The sequence below is a fragment of the Aphelocoma coerulescens genome, chromosome 4A (genome assembly GCF_041296385.1).
Source record: "Aphelocoma coerulescens isolate FSJ_1873_10779 chromosome 4A, UR_Acoe_1.0, whole genome shotgun sequence".
Lineage (NCBI taxonomy): Eukaryota > Metazoa > Chordata > Aves > Passeriformes > Corvidae > Aphelocoma > Aphelocoma coerulescens.
The window spans coordinates 11568730-11588922 of NC_091018.1; the positions used below are offsets into that span (position 1 = coordinate 11568730).

A 20193-nucleotide genomic window follows, 5' to 3' on the forward strand; every position below is an offset into this window, starting at 1 on the left:
TCTTATGAGTTAAGTACAGAGTGTTTCAAAGAAATATGTCTTTGTATGGACAAAGGATGAGCTTCTAAGTCCTAAACTTGCACTGATTACTGAGGAAGGATTGTGAATGGTATTGTGTGACTGTCAGCTTATATGAGGTTATTGTAGCAATTTTACTTTGAACAAGGTAAATTTAGCTTCTGCATGGAATTGAGGTTTTGCCACACTGGAAGTAATTATTGTTAGCTTCCCTGAACCTGGCTGATTTACAGCTGGCTTCAGTCCTGACTGTCCTGTCAGCCCTTCTATATCCATGATAGTTTTCTTGAATTTACATTAGCACACTGCACATGGGGCTGCTGCTGCTGTGAGGCTTCCACCAGCCAGGACATTTCTTATGGAGAGAGGAACAAAACTCTTTTATTTCAGGAGAATTTACAGATTCTGCTGTATCAGCAATTCTGACTGTTGTACTATATGACTAATACAAATTCTAGGTCTTAAATAGCAAGTTTTTATATATATATATTTTAATTTGAGCTGTGCCTGAGTAAAAGTTGCAGAAATTGCCCTGTTGCATGTCAGTTTCTGTCACACAAAATATTTTTTGGAGCCATATGTTTGCATTTGTTCACATCAGTATCAATTATGTTGGTTTTGTGTGTTCATCTGAGTTTTACTGTTTGTAGTGTTGAAGACTGTATTGTATACAGAAAAGAGTGCCATCAAAATCCTTGTGTCCATGTTTACTGGTACTTCTGGTAATTTTGGCTTCTGTGATTAGCTGAGACTTGTTCTTTAATCTTTATATCCTTGGAGATCACAGTGTGAAATGATATTTCAATATAACTGCATGTCTTTGAAGCCTTGCTCATCAGCTTTTTGCTGGTGGTACACGCACAAGAATTTTCTGTGTGTTCTCTGCCAGTGCAAGCCCTTTTATGCCTTGTTACAGGAACTCACAAGATAAGCAAGTACACAACTGATCACCTTCTAGTGTCTGAAAATGGGGTATTTGTATGCACTCATTTAAAAAGGGTTGATTTAAAAAGAAAAGCACACCAAAAATCCTGTGCAAGTGTATTTTATATTTTGCTTTTCTGTTTTCTGGCTTGTAGTTGGCTAATGTGCTTTTTCTGCTTTTGCTAATAAATGAATCTTTGAAAAACCTGCCCCTTGTGAAAATTAAATTGAAGGGAAAAGACTGGTGTGATATGGTGGCATTGGTGGTCTAAGACATTTCCTTTTCAAGAAAGAAACTTCTTGTATATTTAAGACTGCATGGTATCAGTCTAACTGACTCTGATAATGGAATTCTTTAAGTATTTCTTGAGCTATGTTTGTAAATTTTGTATTCTATCTTCATTTTGGGGAGGAAACATACCCTCTATCACAAGTCAACAATAATAATTCGCTTGTAATAATAAGAATGCACATAACATTAAAGAAGCGACAAAAAAGAACAGAATAGCAGTATTATATCTATTGTCTTGATAAATAATGATGCAGTGCTTGGTAAGACATTGCTCAAGTTTGTGTATCTAAAAATTTACAGTGACTATATTTTGATAAATACAGAAAGGGTTGACAGGAAGAGGTGTCAAGATTTTTCTTCTAAGTTTTTTAGATCAGGTAACCTTTTAAATAATCCTTATTCTTTTCACTTATTTTTGTAGCCATGAAACTGATGACTGCTTTAGTGAATGTGGCATTAAATCTGAGTATTAACATGGACAACACACAGCGGCAGTATGAAGCAGAACGAAATAAAATAATTGGGAAACGAGCTAATGATAGGCTGGAACTCTTACTACAGAAGAGAAAGGAGGTTAGTGCAACTCTAGCTGGTGTGCATATGATAAGTGTTCATAAATGAGAGCAAATAATTAATTTTGTTCTGTAATTGACTTTGGTAGTTATTCGTCTCTCTAATTCTTCAGGTTGTTCATGTTTAATATTTAAAAAACTTTGGAAGATGCTTCTTACTGTTGGGTTTTCTGTAAAAAGAAGTAAATGTTGAGTCTTAAAAACAGTAGTGTTGTAGTAAGGTTGGTGAGAGAGACCGCAATCAGTAATAGATACATTTTTGTTGTATTTCTCGATGAGTTTCCTACACTGAGCTCAAATATGTAATAAGAATTACCATACATTGACAGGTTTTGGCTTCTAGAAAAGACCTCTGTGATCTTGGAGCAAAATACTGCTTTTTATAATGATCTCAGCAGAAAGTGTGTTTAAAGGCTTTAGATAAGGCTTTTTTCATCTACAGAAAGCACTATCAAAATTGAAAATGCAGTCTACTTCTATTTTCTTTCTTTTGTGTAAAAGAGACTTGCTGATTCATTGCTGACAGTGTTGTCTTGTTGAAAGCCCTAATTCAATCAGGTTTCAGTTTTTACTTTTGGGGCAGCTAGTGGTTTGGTTTCTGTTTGTTTTTTGGGGTTTTTTGGGTGGTGGTGTTTGCTTTCTTTTAGGTTTTTTAAACATCAGAAATAACTTTTTGATGATCAAAGGAAACATCTCACCTTTGCTCTTCAGCGTTTGTGCTGTTACCTGTTAAGGGTTTTTTTTTCCTGACAGTTCAGACAAACTAACAAGTTTGTCTTCTGATCATCTCCCAAAGATCTTGCAGTTCGAGACTGATCTCTTAACCACCTATTCAATGTAGTTTTATTAGATTTGTGTGCAGGGCCAGTCCTAGTGTGAGTAATACATAGATACATAAAAAAGCACCGATATTACTAGAAAATGAAATCAGGTTTTCTTATAAATTAATTAAGAAGGACCTTTCAGAAACCCAAGATATCTTTGTTGCACTTGAAGAACTGTTTTCCAGTGGTCAGAATTACTAAAATTTGTATGCTGTGGTAGATACAATTTCTTAAATAATAGCATATTGTACTGTGAAACAGATCTGTGAATATTTCTAAATCTGTGAAAGGATTTAATGGTCACACTTAAAATGTTAAATGTTAGTTTAGTTCGTCTAGCATCAGCACCATCTGATCTGACTGTAAAAGTGCTGCTCACTGTTTATGTACTCTCTACATTCTTTCAGCTTCAAGAAAATCAGGATGAAATAGAAAACATGATGAATGCAATATTTAAAGGTGTTTTTGTGCATAGATACCGGTAAGTTTCTCTTAGTAAGTAATGTGTAGCACCATTAATCTATTCTGGAAGCTGTTGACAGGTTATTTCTAATTATTCATCTGTTTGAACTTACTGCCCCACTTCCCTCCACAGAGATGCAATTGCTGAAATAAGAGCCATCTGCATTGAGGAGATTGGAATATGGATGAAAATGTACAGTGATGCCTTTCTCAATGACAGCTACTTAAAATACGTGGGATGGACTATGCATGACAAGGTAAACTGCACTGAGCAAAAGGAGCAGAACCAAGAAGCAGAGCTCCGTGGGTTTGGTTATTGATATTTCCAGACTAGGTTTGGATCTCTTAACTGTTTGAATTGGTCACTGCTTTCCTTATCACTCAGAAGTACTGGCATTTCAAAATATGTATAAGCCAGACTTGAATCTTTTGAATGTTTTTAGAGAGTACATACAGATTTTTTTTAAGGAACTGTTATTTGTAGGCAAATGATCTTTTCTGTTTATTTATTGCTGATGCAAACTTGTGATTCATAGTACTTAACTACTTCAAATTAATGCATGTGATATGGACAAATGTAGCCCTGTAGCCTGGCAGTTCTCTGTTTTGCCAAGTTAAGAAAATCTGTAGCATTCTCATTTAGCTGTAAAAAGCATGGGAAAACCCCCTTTTATGCTGGTGAGTGCCTCAAGCTGTATTTATCAACTACCACCTGGAGACTGTTCTCTGCTTGGAGAGGTCAATAGATAGTTTACAAATACTCCCTGACTCATTGCTGAGTCAGCACATCGCCTCAGTTCTTGCATTGGAAACTTTAAGCTATTGAATTTTAAGTGAAAGAGATGAGGGATGTTCAGTCTTGCTGTGCTGTTCATGGGCTTGGTGTAAAAACCCAATAACCTCTGACAGTGGGCGATAGAAACTGCTTGAGGTCATCTGTACCTTAAAACATGTTCTCTGCTGAAGTAGATCTTGTATTTCAGGAGGAATATTTCTTCCATTATCTACTTAGTAATTCTGACTGCACAAGGGATGGTCATCAAAGATAGAATATCTTGAGTGTTTAGAAAGAACAAAACAGGTGTATTTTGATTCATGGAGATGGTAACTGCAGTAAGACCTTGGAGGTTTTTGTTTGGTTTTGTTGCTTCACTGCCTTGTTACAAACAAGGTTATATTCTTATGTCATTAGCATGATTATTGGTAGTATATTGTGACAGCATTTAATCTTTGTCTTTGAATTAATTCTGACTGTAAAAGAAACTTGTCTTGTATGACAGGAAGATCACATTTGTATCCTATACTTGACTTTTAATTCAGTTCTTAATTTTATTTTAGCAAGGAGAAGTAAGACTCAAATGCCTAACTGCTTTGCAAGGGCTTTACTATAATAAGGAGCTTAACTCCAAATTGGAGCTCTTCACCAGTCGGTTCAAGGTTAGTGTAACTTCTTACTTCTGGTATATATGAATTTTTTTAAAGTTGCATTACACTTCTTTCCTCTTCAAAAATATTTTCTTTTGTGTTCTTAGGACAGAATTGTGTCTATGACTCTTGACAAAGAATATGATGTTGCAGTCCAAGCAATAAAATTACTCACTCTTGTTTTACAGTAAGTACATATATATTTCCTTACCTGACGTACAACCCATACTGAACCTTGAGTGTTTCTCATCCCTGTGGGTGAGGCCAGCAGCATGACGCTTCAGATTATCTGAAGGCTATAGAAATGTCTGTACATCTTGCACTCAAACAAAATGGAATTTCAAAAGTAATCTGTCTAGAACAGTGTTACTACTTACCTCCCACAGTTCAGTAGGCATAGGGGAACTTCGAATTCAGCCTCATAGTTTTTAACTATCATGGAATGTTTGAAATGAAGAACACGGAATATGTTGAACGTTACGCGGTAGTTGAACTCTTGAGCGTAACCTTCTAGCAGTAGCTCGTACTTCATCATTATATTTTGTTCAGGAAGACTTTGGAACTAAGACTGAATTTTAGGATGATAAATTGAAGGAAAAGGTCTAGGTTCTCATTCATTTCCATCTCCCTCATTAGAGTTCATATTTTGTTGACTCAGCCTTTTTTTGTTTTTTCTTTCTTTCTTTCCTTCTTCCCATCCCTACCCCTAGGAGTAGTGAAGAAGTTCTGACTGCAGAAGACTGTGAAAATGTCTACCACCTGGTTTATTCAGCTCATCGGCCAGTAGCAGTTGCCGCAGGGGAATTTCTTTATAAAAAGTAAGATGGAGAAATTACAGTTAACTTCTTGCTCCGATAGATTTTTGTGCATTTGTGTGCATTAATACAATGATTCTTACTAGTTTTAATTAAGAAAAGGAAAAAATGAATCATGAAGTGGCCTTAAGAAAGAAGAGAGAATGTAACATTACTGTATTTTCTGAACTGCGGTAGTTTTTCTAAATGGGAAATAGAGAGCAGTTTTGAAGGCTGCACTTTGAAAGCTTGTACCTTCAGGGAATATAATAAAAATGTTCCTATGTCTTCTCCTTTCCCATCCTTCCTGTAAAACATCTTAAAATGCTTACATAGTTTGGGGCCTAAAACTTGGGCTTGCGTCATAATGAGTGTTTTCCCATTTGTAGTTCCTCCCCTGTGCCCGCCTCTTCCCCATTGTCCTATATGACCATTTCATAAAATATTTTTCATTTTAAAAAATCCACTAAAAATCCAACATGTGTCAGGTGTGTAGCAGAACAAATAGAGTTTCCGTCTAATACTTATCAGACCTCCTTCCAGTATTTCCTAGCTGCTTTAAAGTCTCCTTTAGGGAGGATCAGAAAATACAATTTGCTAAGGCGGAGCATAGGACCTCAAGTACCTGTAATTATCACTGATGTTTTTAAAGCATTTTGTTACAATTATACATTCCACTGGAAACAGTCAGTGGAATATTGACTCAGCATATATAAAATGCATATATGAACTGGTTCAAATGATACTTGTCCCAAATTACTCCCTTTCAAAATAAAATGTGGAGCCAAGCAACAAGGTATTTAGTGCATAAAAACCAGATATCTTGATGTGAATTGACTATGGTGAAGGCAAGGAAGAAGAAACTTGTCAAGAAATAATTCTTCTTTTAGGCTTTTCAGCCGCAGAGATGCTGAAGATGATGGAATACTGAAAAGGAGGGGAAGACAAAGTCCAAATGCTAATCTTGTGAAGACATTAGTGTTTTTCTTTTTGGAAAGTGAAGTAAGTTGGGTTTCAGGGATATCCTTGTTTTTGTGGTGTGTGTGGGGTTTTTTTTGTTGAGCTTTGTTCTAATTTTTTTCAGTTACATTTTGTTGTTGTTTTTCTTTCCCCCACTCATTGGTTAATAACCATGAATCTGTCCTGGTTTTCCTGTTGTTTGAGCAACCTGGGGGTTAAAAGACTGTTTTGTGTGGTTGTGTTTATTTGAAGGGTCTGTCAGTACACCATGTTGAGACAGGCTGCGAGTGCTAGTCTGACAAACATGATGATGTATCAATGTAAAGAAATTGTGATTTAACAGAGTTAAAAGGGGAGAGAGAAAAAAGCAGAAAAACCCAGCAACCTCTACCCACCTATGCCCCAAGTTCTGACAGATCTTGTAGCACTACTCCTTGTAGCTGTTGGTCTGGATTCATCTTTTTAAGTTAATGGGGAAGAAAATCTTCAGTTTAAACAGAGAGCTTGCAAAACTTGCTCTGTATTTTTGCCACAGGCAGGAGCCAAGTGCGAGAAATACTCTTTATTATAGTTCTGTAATGAACTTCATTGCTGATAAAATACTTAATCTGTTCTCATTTTAGTTGCATGAACACGCTGCTTATCTTGTGGACAGCATGTGGGACTGTGCTACAGACCTCTTGAAGGACTGGGAATGTATGAACAGTCTTCTGCTGGAGGAGCCTCTCAATGGAGAAGAACGTAAGACATTTTTGTAGATATTTGTTTATATTGCTGTGCAGTTTTTGTTAGGCTTGAAATAAGGAAAAAGATGTTTACATGTATCTTCTATGTTTCCATGACTATAAGAAGTCACTAATACCAATTATGAAATGTGAGGAAGAGTAGAAAGGGATCACCACATTGTATGGAAGTGCAACACAAGAACAATGGTTAGAAGAAAAGAGAAGGAATTAGCATGCAGTGTTGCCTTGTTGTTCCACAAGTTCAGGCTGAACTTCTGGCATTAGAGAAACTAAGTTGCTTGTGAAACTGGTTAATTTATTGTTACAAGTACCATATGGAAAAAATACTATAATTTCTTTAATGTCAGTAGATCCAAACAAAACTCCTGACTTAATTCTGTAATTCGTAGGTCCTAGTAAATGGACCTCTGAAAAGTGGAAAGGAAGTAAAATGATTATAAAACTTAATATTTATTCCATCTGTTTCTGTGACTCCTCCAGTGATATTCCCTCAATTTTTCAATATTTTCTGGTGTCATTTTATACGGTACTTATTTTCTCTATCCCCTCTGCCACCCCCACCTCTGGAAATGAACTGTTGGTCTACATGTCTGTCTTTTTGCCTTAAACAAAAAAACACAAAAAAACCCCAAAGCCCAAGCAAAAACCCCAACATATTGTGATCCTTGTGGAAAGTGAAAAATAAGTTGTGTCTTAACGTCTGTTTCTTAAATTTCAGCTTTAACGGACAGACAGGAAAGCGCACTGATTGAAATAATGCTTTGTACAATTCGGCAAGCAGCTGAATGTCATCCTCCTGTGGGAAGAGGAACGGGGAAAAGGGTAGGAAGCAAAAAACTACTCGTCTAGAGATGTGGGAATGGCTCTGTGGGGCCAGTGTGGGAAGAAGGAAAAGATTGTAGGCTGTTGCTGCTGAAGGGACTGAGATCGGAGATTCAGCTTTGGTCTCCACGGCCTCCATTTATCTGATTACCCTGGCTAGTTTGCTTTTTCTGAATGTTGGCATGTGCTTAGTACTGTTTGAGCTACTGCATTTGTTTGTACTATTGAAGGCAGTAAAATTTGATTTTGAAAACAGTATTGGTTTGAAAGGAGGACAAGAATCAATGTTTGGGAAAAGCTAAAACTATTTTCAGTGTGAAAGAGCAAAATGAGGGAAAGGAAAATACACTCCATAGTCTCTTGGAAGAAGTCCAGTCCACCAACTGGCTTTTCTGTGATTATACAGAGTTTAGACAGCCTCTTTTACTTAGGCATTAAGCAGTCTTCTCTCAAGACTGGTGCATCTTTTGGTAAGAAACCCATTTAATTGCAGGTTGAAAGCTTGTATGAAGATAGGTTTGACAAATTAATTGAGTAAATATCATTAAAAGTTCTAAGCTGAAGGGGTCCCCATTCTTACATTGTCGTTCCAGTCATGTTGTTTTGTTGCAGGAAAGGTAAACCTTTTGTTATAGGTTATCACTTCTGTTTTCAAGATAATAGTGTTAGGACTAACTTTGAATTGCATTTTTTGAATGCTGAATTGTTGTTTTTTCCTTTTTATTTTAATTGCACACTTCCCTCCTGCTTTACATTGATATTTTACAGTGATTTTAGAGGTCCATGTACCTAATCATCATTTCATTAATGATAATGAAACTTTGCACCAGAACTTTTAGTTGTAAAATCCTCACAATACCAATATTTTAGGTGCTGACAGCAAAGGAGAAGAAAACCCAGTTGGATGACAGGACAAAAATCACTGAGCTTTTTGCGGTGGCACTTCCTCAGTTGCTAGCAAAGGTAGGTTTAATTTCATTTCTCACTGATGGATTGTTGTTGATTGTTTACGAATATATTTCTGTAATTAATGGTACAGCTTGCCACGAGTTTTATTGTTTTTTTCTTACTAATCTTTGTTTGTATTTACTTGTTCTATAATGAATTATGTTGTCGAAGACTTTTTCATCTAAACTTTTTTCCTTGCCGATTTTGCAGTATTCTGTAGATGCAGAAAAAGTCACCAACTTACTGCAGTTGCCACAGTACTTTGATTTGGAAATTTATACAACAGGGCGATTAGAAAAGGTACAGTAACATCCACACGTTAACATAAAAGGAAAAGTCTGAGAATTTAGACTTAGTCACTGGAATTTCAGTCACCATTCTAAGAGTGTTCTTTTGTGTAAAGGAGATTTTCTTTATTGTTACCCTTACTGATAATGCGACTTGGATTTCACAGTTGTGACTGGCTGCTCTTCTTAGAGATAATAGAAGTTTGAGTTTTCTAAGGCCTTTCTGGCTGGTTTTAACAGAAAATCTTGCCAGTTAGATGAATTTAAATCACGAATATTTATTGCTGGGTTATGGTCATATTTGAGATAGCTGTCTGATAGATAAAGCTTGTAGAAACAGCTTAGTAAGTTTTCTTTTTCTGTCACTGAAACTAGAAAGCCACCATCATCGTTGCATGAAAAAGAGGAAGAATACCAGATCACAAATGATGAAGTTACTGCTCTCACTTTATCTCCTATGCTTATGAAGTTGGTGAAGCTGTTCTCATCTCTGTTGTCTCCTTCTCAAAAGTGCTATTGCATTGTGGAGGAAGTAGCTGGAAATCATTAGAGTCAAAAAGTGATGAAATGGTGTAGTTGACAGCATAGCCAACAGTGATAGAGCAGCAATGAGCAACTCAGGTTGAGGGGAGGAATATGTGAACAGCTGAAGTTGGCTTTGGCTGGCGGACAGTAGAGTGTTATGAAACTAAATCTTCAATTAAACAGCTTTTAAGACACACACACAAACATGCATAAATGTTTGTGTGAGTGGGAGGTAAATACTTCTGTGTTGTTCAGTTGTCATTGCAAATTCAAGTGTTAGGTAAGACCATACTGAAAATAGCAAATTTTTAATCACTTTGGTGATTTGGTCTGTTACAAGCTCCAACTTGATTTTTGGTAAATAGACTTTCAGTTTCTCAGAAGCTTCACTGATTTTCTAGAAGGTGTTTGTGTTCTGTATCATAGTTACAAAAGTAGTAAACAGAATCTACCTTTTAAAATTCCTTAAGGTTTATTAAAAATGCGTGTATTTGTGTGTATATATATAAATAAAAATAAATATTTTCTTCTTTGGTTCGTCTTCCTTGTAGCATTTGGATGCCTTACTGCGACAAATCCGGGATATTGTGGAGAAGCACACAGATATAGATGTTTTGGAAGCCTGTTCAAAAACCTACCACGCTCTCTGTAATGAAGAATTCACAATCTTTAACAGGGTTGACATTGCAAGAAGTCAGTTAATAGATGAATTGGCAGACAAGTTTAATCGACTTCTTGAGGACTTCCTGCAAGAGGTATTTTAATGTGCAAGATCACCTTTTCCTGCCCTTGTAAATATTTTCAGTATGTTTTTCTGTCTTTCTCTGCAAGCCAGAGCTAAGGATGGGATCTTCCCTCTGAATTTCAAAACTGTTAAGTCGAGTGCAATAATACAACAGTGTCATTGCTGTGATAGTGTGAACACAGACTGTGTTTTACATTAAGACAGTGAGTCTTTAATTTTGATCTCCTTTTGACAAGAATCCTTTGGGAATTTGAGTTAAGTTTCAGATAAACAAATACATAAATGTTTTACTCTTAGCTTTTGAGGCTTACATTTTTGAGAGTTGTAGTATTGTAATTCCCCGTGGATTCTCAGATGTACTATTGTAGCTAGTCTTGCCTGTGGTTGCATGTTACTGTTGTTAAATATCAAAATCTCTAGAAAACACTCCCCCTCCCTTCCTGAATGCAAGCAGATGCAGTTAGTGGATCAGAAATAACTTTGTTCCCACACTGTGTTGATTTGAAAAGTGAGAATCTTCTGATAGTGTATTTTACTGTACTATGTGGGATCTCTGACATTCAGACAAAACTTGTTTCTCCTCTTCATCTGTGGTAAGGAAGATAGGAAGTGTCTTTTTGACAGCTTCATTCTTAATGTTTCTTATATGCATGTGGTTTATCAAGATCTCCTTTTTTCTCTTGCTTTTTGTTCTGAACTAGAACTCCGTTCTAGAAATCCTAAACAAGAAATGTGCCCATTTGTTTCCCTTTGTGATAGAAAGAATGAGAAGTAAAGCAAGGAAATGAGATGTCAGAAGTTGGCTTGAAGGAAAATGGCAAATACTCTGGTGGAAGTGTTGAAATCCTTAGTTCTTTGATGGGTTGTGCAACTACAGAATAGTAAAACTTGCATTATCTCTGCTAGACTAAGGAAGAGTTTCTTGACCTCAGATAGTTTATCTTATGTGCAAGTAGATACTTTTTTGACCCTTTCATTTTTACTCCTCTTTTTTTACTAAATGCAACTTTGTCAGAACTTAAGGGACGATTAGAACAAACCAGTTCCCTTACCTCTCTCAAAGCCTTTTTTTCTGTGATTAAAGTAAGATTGAAGTACTGACCTGTGGCCCATCTAGTCCAGTGTCTTTTGTCTGACAGTGGCCTCTGCTGGATTCTTCAGAGAAAATAGAAGCACCTATATTATACATTGTATTCCACTATCCTAGGCTTTTTCAATTTTTTTTTTCCCCTCCCTTCTTCTTCTTCCCCACCCCCCTCTCCTCTCTCTTCTTCTGCCTCTGTTTTATGGAATCATGGAATTGTCTAGGTTGGAAAAGACATTTAAGATCATTGACTCCATTTCTAGATATGAACTGCTTGCTGCCTTATCTCTCTAACTCTTCTAAAAGCATATGTGACATGATAAATAATTTAGAATCAGGTCCCCACCCTCTCCTTTCCCCCACTTTGGGTGTGTGTGTGTTTGGTTTTAGTAAGTTCCCCAGTTCACTTAGACTACACTGCTTGAGATGTCTCACTGTATGATTATTAAATAGGGGGAGGAACCTGATGAAGATGATGCATATCAAGTCTTGTCAACACTGAAGAGAATCACTGCTTTTCACAAGTAAGTTGGCTTCTGCACATGTCTGTCAGGGTTTGTGGTGTGGGGGATTGTTTGTTTTTAATTCAGTATCAGAGTTTGTGGTGAGGGGGTTGCTTGTTTTTACTATGATATCTTACTTTTTAATGCAGTTTCATGGGGTTTTTTTTGCTTTGCTTTTTTTATTGTGTGTGTGTTGGTTGGGGTGGGGAGGTATTCACTGGCTGGGTTTTTTTCAACACTAATTTTTTTTCTTTTCTCTTTTTTTTTTTTTTTGACCAGTTAGGCTTTTAGTAGTTGTTAACTTCAAATTGCAGAAAGAGTATTAGTTAAATAATATTTTTTGCTTCATTTCTAATGCTTGCAGTGCTCATGACCTATCAAGATGGGACTTGTTTGGCTGCAACTACAAGTTATTGAAAACTGGCATTGAAAATGGAGACATGCCAGAACAGGTCTGTAGTTAAAACATGTTCTTTAGGCACAACTACAAATAGCTTTTGTTGCTCTCTTTTATTGGCCTTTGTCATCTAATGTTTTTTTTCCTTTTGGTTTCAGATTGTTATTCATGCACTGCAGTGTACTCATTATGTAATCCTTTGGCAGCTAGCAAAAGTTACTGAAAGCAGTTCCACAAAGGTATGCCTTGTTCCAGTTGTATTAGTAAATAAACATTTGTAAATAGCTGCAGTGTCATCAAGTGGGAACTGTGATGGAATTAATTAAGAGTAGGAATTTTCTTTCTATTGATACCTACCTAATCCTGCTTTTTAAAATAAGTTCTTCTGAATTCATAGTTTTAGTAGTCACATTCTTGACTTACAAACCTAGTACTTCCTTTAATTGTTTTTATTATTTAGATGTCAATATTATGTTTAATTTGATGGAATTTTACAGTAATAGTAAATAAACGTGATACCTATCAGGCACAGTAACAATGCTAAGAAGGGGTAGAATGGTAGTTATCCCAGTATAGTCAGTCTTTCTACTCTCAAGTAGTGGATTTGAATTTGTCTGGAAACCTTGAAGTATCAGTGACAAGTCAGTGAGATCTAAGAATTTGTATACTATCATAGTATTCTTATTGTTCAATATGTTGCTATTCTACTTTACTCTTCATCAGTCTTTTAAATCTGTTGTTAAATAAAGACATGTAAAGACTAAGTTAAATTTCAGGTTTTTTCAGGGAATGATGAGAGGCCCTGTTCTGGTTCTATGTATAGTAATCTTGAAGGGCAAAGCTCTGGCAAATGTCATCTTTCTAATTTCACTTCTTGAAAAATCTTAGAGGAAGGACTAAGGTTTCCTGTATCCAGCGCTGCTTGAAGAGGTTGATTAGGTGGCTCACTCTGAACTGCTTAATGAAAAAAGGCTTTTTTTGAAAGGCCTAGGTAGTTACAAATGGATTTTGTAAGTGCCAAAACATTTTGATGATTTCTCTAACTAAAATTTAAAAAATGTAATCCCTGTAATCAAACATATATTTTCTGCAGTCCTGTAAGAGGAGTGCTTTTTTACTGAAAATCTATGCTGGAGTTGCACTTCATTATTTGAGTTACTGTTAACACGCCTTTCTTTGTGTCAGGGAGGAGACAAGTAAATTCTTCAGGTTTTTTAAATGTTCTGATTACCATGCTTGTAATTAATATAAGAAAAAGAAGTTGTATAGGACTGTCACAATTTACTAGGGAGAAAACAAAGGGAACTCATGGCATTAATAATGTATGAGTAATTAATAATCCATTATTACAGTATTCTCATTTTAATGTGAGGGTGCATACATTTTTCCTTTAATTTTTTTTATTTTAGGATGTGGTAGTTTGAGCTTCTAGTAGATGCAGGAGTGGAAAATCATGCTATGTAGCTTGTACTAATTTAGATCCTGTAACAGAGAACACCTGTATCAGATTATGGTGGTTTTCCCCTATCTGTTCAGACTTCTTTAGTCCAGTTACTAATTATAGTCTGAAGGTGTTAAGAGATAAATAGGAACTTGACCACTGGCTGGCTGGTTTACCCATCTGTGTTTTAGTGGCTTTTCACATTTCCAACCCCAAATACCTGATATGAAGTGGCTACACAGATTGTTCAGAGGCACCTAGGGGTGTGAAGGATCTGGAGGCTTTGTTACCTTAAAGGGTAAACAGTAGTAACAGTGATCAAAGCTTTATCACAAGCGTAATGGCAGAAGATGAGATAAATACTGACAGGTTAGTTTAGAAATGAAGATTAACCTAGCTGTTTTGCAGCAAAATGTAATTTGTAATACTTTCAGCAGGAATGAAAAGAACCTAATTGAAAAGTGGTCCCTTAAAGAGACTATCTTCTGCTCCTGCATAATAAAATTTGGTAAATTAAAGCTTACATTGGTTTAACTTCTGATTTACAACTATTTTATTGTATAACTGCTTGACTGCTGCCAAATATACTAAGTACCTACAGAAGTTCAGTTGACTTCTGTTCAATCAAAGTGGAATGTACAACAGCAAAAAATAAGCACAGAAACAGAAGTGACAGGAATGTACTGTGCCTAAAGATTTGGTTGGTTGATTTTTTTAGTTGGTTGATTTGGGCTTTTTTTTGGTTCTGACAACATTGTCAACATCTGCTAACTTTGCTCTTTGTGAACAGGTTTGTGAACTAAGTGGGGGAATTAGCTTCATAATACATGCACTGAATTGAAGACTATATAAATGGTTCAGTTTTAATAAAAATGTAAACAATTCTGTATAAAGGAAAGAAAATATTCCCACATATAATGTCTTAGCATCAGTGTAGTAATCTGAATGGTAAATGTTGAGAGAAAAGATTTTGTGTAGAAAAGGACTAATAAAATCATGTTTTACCTAAATTCCTGTCAAGGAGCAGCTGTTGCTTTTGTTAATCCTGTTGGGATTAAACAATATGCTGTACCCAGTGAGTTCCCCACTTTCTTGAAGGGAGAGACTTGTTTCAGTTTAGATTGCAGGCATAGTTTTTAGACGTCCCTCAGGTGTATTACATCTTTGGACTGATGCTGGTTACACAGTTGGTCTCATATTACAACTTCCCCAGTTCTACAGGGCTACATCTTCACATGATTGAGTGACACCAACTGTGTTACACGTGTGGGTGGTACTTAGACCAATTTGATACTTTGTTTGCTCAGTAATCTACTCTTTGGGAAGTTATTGCAATGTCTGAAGCTACCTTTTTTTTTTTTTTCAATGAACCGGGGAAAGAAAAACAACTGATCTGATAGTCCACTTTATCCCAAATCAGTGAATTAAAAAAATAAAATAATACCGAGTAGACTTGTCTTTTCTAGTTATGAACAGCTGTCTAAAATCTATCCTTTAGGCTGAAAATACAGGTATTTTAAAGAGAAAATGCTTTATACTCAGGAATTTTTGGGGGATGAGGGGAGGTGTTAGGGTTTTTTAGGTTTCTTTCTGAGGTTTTTTACTTACTACTTTTTTTATAAAGTAACACGATTTTCATCCCAACTGCCATCTCTTCTGTGCTACACAGAGTGACAGAATTAAGGAAATTGCTAGTTGCTAATTTTATTTGTAATAGTGATTTTTTTAAATAATGTGTCTTGAATATTACCACTAAGGCCTGTGGTGGAATGCTCTGTGAAAGTACATGCACTAAATGGGACTATAAAATTGAAAAAGCAAAACGGTTATTTGAAATCATTCTCTTTAAAGGAGGATCTTCTACGTCTAAAGAAACAGATGAGAGTGTTCTGTCAAATCTGTCAACACTACCTGACCAATGTAAACACTGCTGTTAAGGAACAGGTTAGTGCTGTTGTTACTTGTAGTCTTCTAATGCTGTACTTTTAAAGCAGTTGAAAATTTCTTCTTGCTAATATTTTTGGCACTTGTGTGGGAACGTGATGTCCTGGATGCTCAGGCTGAGTGCCCTTTGAGTGTGAATACATACTGTACTTGTATGCTTGCCCTCCTTATGTACATAAGATTTCAGAATCACTTTAAACTTTATTCTTTTGAGTAATTTTAGGTAGCATAATGTTTTATGCAAAGCAGCTTTTTGTTTCTTTAAATAATGACTGCAGTTGTAGAAGCCTTCTGGGTGTAAGTTAAGTGAGAGAGTTCCATTTCAAACCTATTGCTTGCCTTGTGCTAATGACCTACATCTCTTGTGGAGCTGTGGATTCATTGGCTCAAAACTGGAAGAGCTAAGGACAGCAGTTTAAAAGAGAAGTTATTTTATTGGTTCTGTCTTTGAATGCATGCAGGTGCAGCTTCCCTTCTCCTCCTTCTCTGTGTTGCTCCATAAGGCAGTATATTCCTCAGTTTTTCAGAGTCCCAAGAATTTGGGGATCTCAAAATCAGGAGGAAAAAAAAGAGTACTTAAGATGAGTGTGTATATGTTTATATATGCACCAATATGCACTGTAACCTAGGAGAGTTTATTGTTGGGAAATGGAAATTTTTTGTAGTCACCTCACACTCACGCACTGATCTGTTGGTAATAGTGTTGTTTAGAGATGCTCTAGCAAATGATTGGAAGCTTCAACAACATACACTGCTTGGAAAAGATGTGTTCAGTTTTATAGTCAGTCCTTCATACAGTTGTCTTTGCAGGGAGAGTTTTAGCTGGAAATAAGTTCCTAAATATTTTAGACATAAAAAATGTAGATATTAAGCTTGAGTAACTAATGGGTGACAGTTGAGGCAGGAGTTCTGGCTTTTTTGAAATGCTGGCATGAAGGTTTTGGGGGTTGTCTTTAATTTGTGCTTCTGTTTCAAAAAAAATTGAGGCATCATATTGGGAAACTCTTGTCCTGAGTTCTGAGGATAACAGAGTCAAAGGAAATAATTAAACTGTAGGGGCTGAGTCTCTTCCAATCTGTGGGCAAATAGTTCTTTAGCCAGGACACTCATAGGATTTTGAGGTTCCAGTGAAGAGCACAGGTTACTGATAGCAGGATTAATTCTAAGTAAATGCCTTTAACAATCTTTAAAATGCTAAAATGAAAGAAAATGAAGAATGTCTCTATAGGGGAAGGACCAGATTATCTTCTAGGTAGACAGTTTAATTAAAGAAATAGAAAGCCAGGAGCCTTTTTGCTGCTGAAGATAATAATAAGCTGGTTAAAGTGGAAAATCTGGTCCACTGAGTCGCACAATTGTAGCTTTTGAAACTCTTGCTAGAACAAGAATATTCCTGGAGCTTAATAGGCTTGTTCTGTGTCAAAGAGCTACCTAGTTTAATAGTCACAAGGTGTAGGGTGTGAAAGTGCAAGTAACAAAATTACTGAAGCTCTGAGTAGGTCTTTCTAAGAGGCTGTATGACTCTCAGACTCTGGTGAATGCCCTAGAAACTAGAACTGCCAAGTTACACAGGGTACCTGTCACATAGGGTACAATAGCCTTGGTTCCACTTCCCTTATCTAATCTCATGAAAGGGCACAAAGGACTTCAGAGGAGCCACGTGTATTTTTTGTGACCAGGAGTTAGTAATATTTGCTTTGAGGAGTTAGAGAACACACCTGTTCATGGAAGTACTTGGGAGACTAGAGCCAAAGAGAAGGTGCAGCATTAAGCAGCTTGTTGCCTTGGTCTGTTAGTGTGAAGAGTGTCAGTCTCTATGTCAGGTACTAAGACATTTGAACTTGCTGGGGCAGTGGAGTACAGGCATTTAAATCTGATGTCAGATGCACAAGTTAGCCAGCAAAACAAAAAATCGGTTGCACTCTTGGATTTTTGGACATTAGGATTTTAAGGGATTGAATAATCTCAGGTGTTACATGTTAAACAAACATGATCAAAACTATTTTTTAAAAAGGCAGCAAAAAGGAGTTTGTACTATGGTTCGAGTCCACGAAGTTCTTTAGTGGCCTAATGTAGATCCGTCAGGCAGAATTTGGGAGTTTCAGGGCTTCTCATGTTTTAATCCTACAATATTTTCATATTTAGTTGGTATCATCTCTGCAATATTTTCATTTGGAGACTCGGTCTTGATAGAGGAACCTGCTGTGAGAAGCTGTGCACATTTTGACTTCAGTTGGCCTTTGTAGTTGTGTAGGACTTCAGTGACCTTTGTATACACTGTTGAGGTCTTAGGTATTTTGTCAAGTGCAAATATGTTATTCTAAACAAAATCCACTTTCCAAGCAAGTATTTACTAACGCTTCTTTTTAACAGGCTTTCACAATTCTGTGTGATGTGCTGATGATCTTTAGCCATCAGATTATGACAGGAGGACGTGACATGTTGGAGCCACTTGTTTACACTCCTGATTCTTCCTTGCAATCTGAACTACTCAGTTTTATTTTAGATCATGTCTTCATTGATCAGGATGATGATAATAATAGTGCAGGTTTGTACAAAAATTAAGTTTCTTTTATATTATTTGTTTTCTAACTAGTATCTTTGTTTCCTTGTGCATTTGTGGGTTTTTGTGGTGGTGGTATTTTTTGTTGGGTTTTTTATTTGCCTGGTTGTTTTTTTGTTTTAGTCTTGTTTTGTCACTGAGAGGTGTGCATGTACACAGAGGTAGATTTGGCTTTTAAATGTCAGCTGATTAAAGGATTTTCTGTATTGGGAACATGTAGGGTAATTGCAGTAAGGGTTTGGTTTAATAGGCTCAAATATTTGTATCAGGGTAAGAGACTTGTCAGTGGACAATGAAGTGCATTGCCATCAGAATTGAGATCTGATTTTCTGAATCCTGACTACTAGCCCATATCAGTTTCCTATATAAATGTTTAAATATGGAGTCTTTAAACCTGACAGTTTTCCTGTTCTGAACTCCTTCTAGATGGACAGCAGGATGATGAAGCCAGCAAAATTGAAGCATTGCACAAAAGAAGAAACCTACTTGCAGCTTTCTGTAAGCTCATTGTATATACTGTGGTGGAAATGAACACAGCTGCAGACATTTTCAAGCAATATATGAAGGTAAATTTGAAGCTTAGTAGTGATACTTCATAAAACTACTAGAATACAGTAGTTCTGGAGTTTTTAACTATTACGTAGTTTTTTACCTTACAAACCGATTCAACCGATTCAAAATGCGACGAATTCAAAACTCCAGAGCTGTAGGCCCTTTTCTGTATGTAGGGAGAAAAATTACTGAGATGAGTTTCACAGTTCCAGTGTGTGGGTGGTAGGGAGCGAGGAGGGAAACTGACTAATTATTTTGATGTTGTTTTTACTAGTTTTATGTTCTTACTCTGATTGATGGTGTATTTTTAATTCACTTACTAGTTTAGTAGGCCTTTTGAGAATGTTTTTCCAAAGATCAACTCCATGATGTCTAGCCTCATTAAATAATTTAAGTTTAAACTTTGTAGAAGAGAAATAAGGTTTGAGTCCCCTCTACTCCTTCCCCCATTATCTTTTTATCTGTTTCAATCTTTCTTAAATATAAAAGTCTCTCCTGGCTCGTGGGATTCACAGCTGCACACTAATATAAGTTCTCATTTTGTGACCATGATAAAGCTTTGCTCCTTGGTGATTACCTTAAAATTTGGGCAGCCTGCTTTTATCTGTCTGAGTGCCCTACATATATTTTGATTCTCCAAATAACTAGTTGGGTCTGTCTTAAACCTGAAATACTTAAAAAACTGAACAGGCGGCTGTCTTTGTTGGACACATTATGGCTATGATGCTGTCTGTAAGTGCCTCCTTTCAGCAAAGAATATAGAAAACTCCCCACCAGAGTTACAGGAGTTACTAAAAAGATTAGATTCTAATTTTGTACCCTGAAGGGGTGAACACGTGTCATTAAAAAATATGTCATGGCCTTGAAGATAAATAGGTCATTCTGCCTCCAAAGTGGGTTTATTCTTTTTGCATTTAAATTTTTTTAAGTATTATTTTGGAGGCTTAGGGTATAATCCTAAACATGTTGGGGTTTTTTCCTTTAGATAGTGTTTGATTTTTATTTTTTAAAGCACACATCCTAGATTTTGTTTTCAGAAGAATTCGGTAGTTGCAATGTTTTCAACTAATATTGACAGTTAACCTTTTTTGTTTGTTTTTCCTAGTATTACAATGACTATGGTGATATTATTAAAGAAACGATGAGTAAAACAAGACAGATAGACAAAATCCAGTGTGCTAAAACACTTATTCTTAGTTTGCAGCAGGTAAGAATTTACAGTGGTTTTATGCATGAAATTCCATACTGTATATGATGTCCTGTTGTTTAGTAGCTAGTTTGAGGTATTGATGAAGAAATTTTTATGGACAGTAGGGATAAATAGGTCTAAACTGAAATGCATTTTCTGCAACTATATGCAAAACT

The 20193-nt window shown here is 36.2% G+C and overlaps 1 protein-coding gene across 7 annotated transcripts in view; it reads left to right on the plus strand.

Moving 5' to 3' along the window:
- Positions 1-20193, plus strand: part of STAG2 (STAG2 cohesin complex component) — a 76235-nt gene that overhangs the window by 46546 nt on the left and 9496 nt on the right. For all 7 annotated transcript variants that reach the window (XM_069015344.1, XM_069015342.1, XM_069015339.1 and 4 more), the window contains 19 exons: positions 1656-1807; positions 3038-3111; positions 3226-3349; positions 4431-4529; positions 4625-4704; positions 5228-5335; positions 6202-6313; positions 6895-7012; positions 7736-7839; positions 8710-8802; positions 8998-9087; positions 10151-10354; positions 11882-11952; positions 12296-12383; positions 12487-12567; positions 15621-15713; positions 18087-18261; positions 18703-18842; positions 19934-20035. In XM_069015344.1, the coding sequence (XP_068871445.1) occupies positions 1656-1807; positions 3038-3111; positions 3226-3349; positions 4431-4529; positions 4625-4704; positions 5228-5335; positions 6202-6313; positions 6895-7012; positions 7736-7839; positions 8710-8802; positions 8998-9087; positions 10151-10354; positions 11882-11952; positions 12296-12383; positions 12487-12567; positions 15621-15713; positions 18087-18261; positions 18703-18842; positions 19934-20035 (2108 nt within the window). The remainder of the gene's footprint in view (positions 1-1655; positions 1808-3037; positions 3112-3225; positions 3350-4430; positions 4530-4624; positions 4705-5227; positions 5336-6201; positions 6314-6894; positions 7013-7735; positions 7840-8709; positions 8803-8997; positions 9088-10150; positions 10355-11881; positions 11953-12295; positions 12384-12486; positions 12568-15620; positions 15714-18086; positions 18262-18702; positions 18843-19933; positions 20036-20193) is intronic.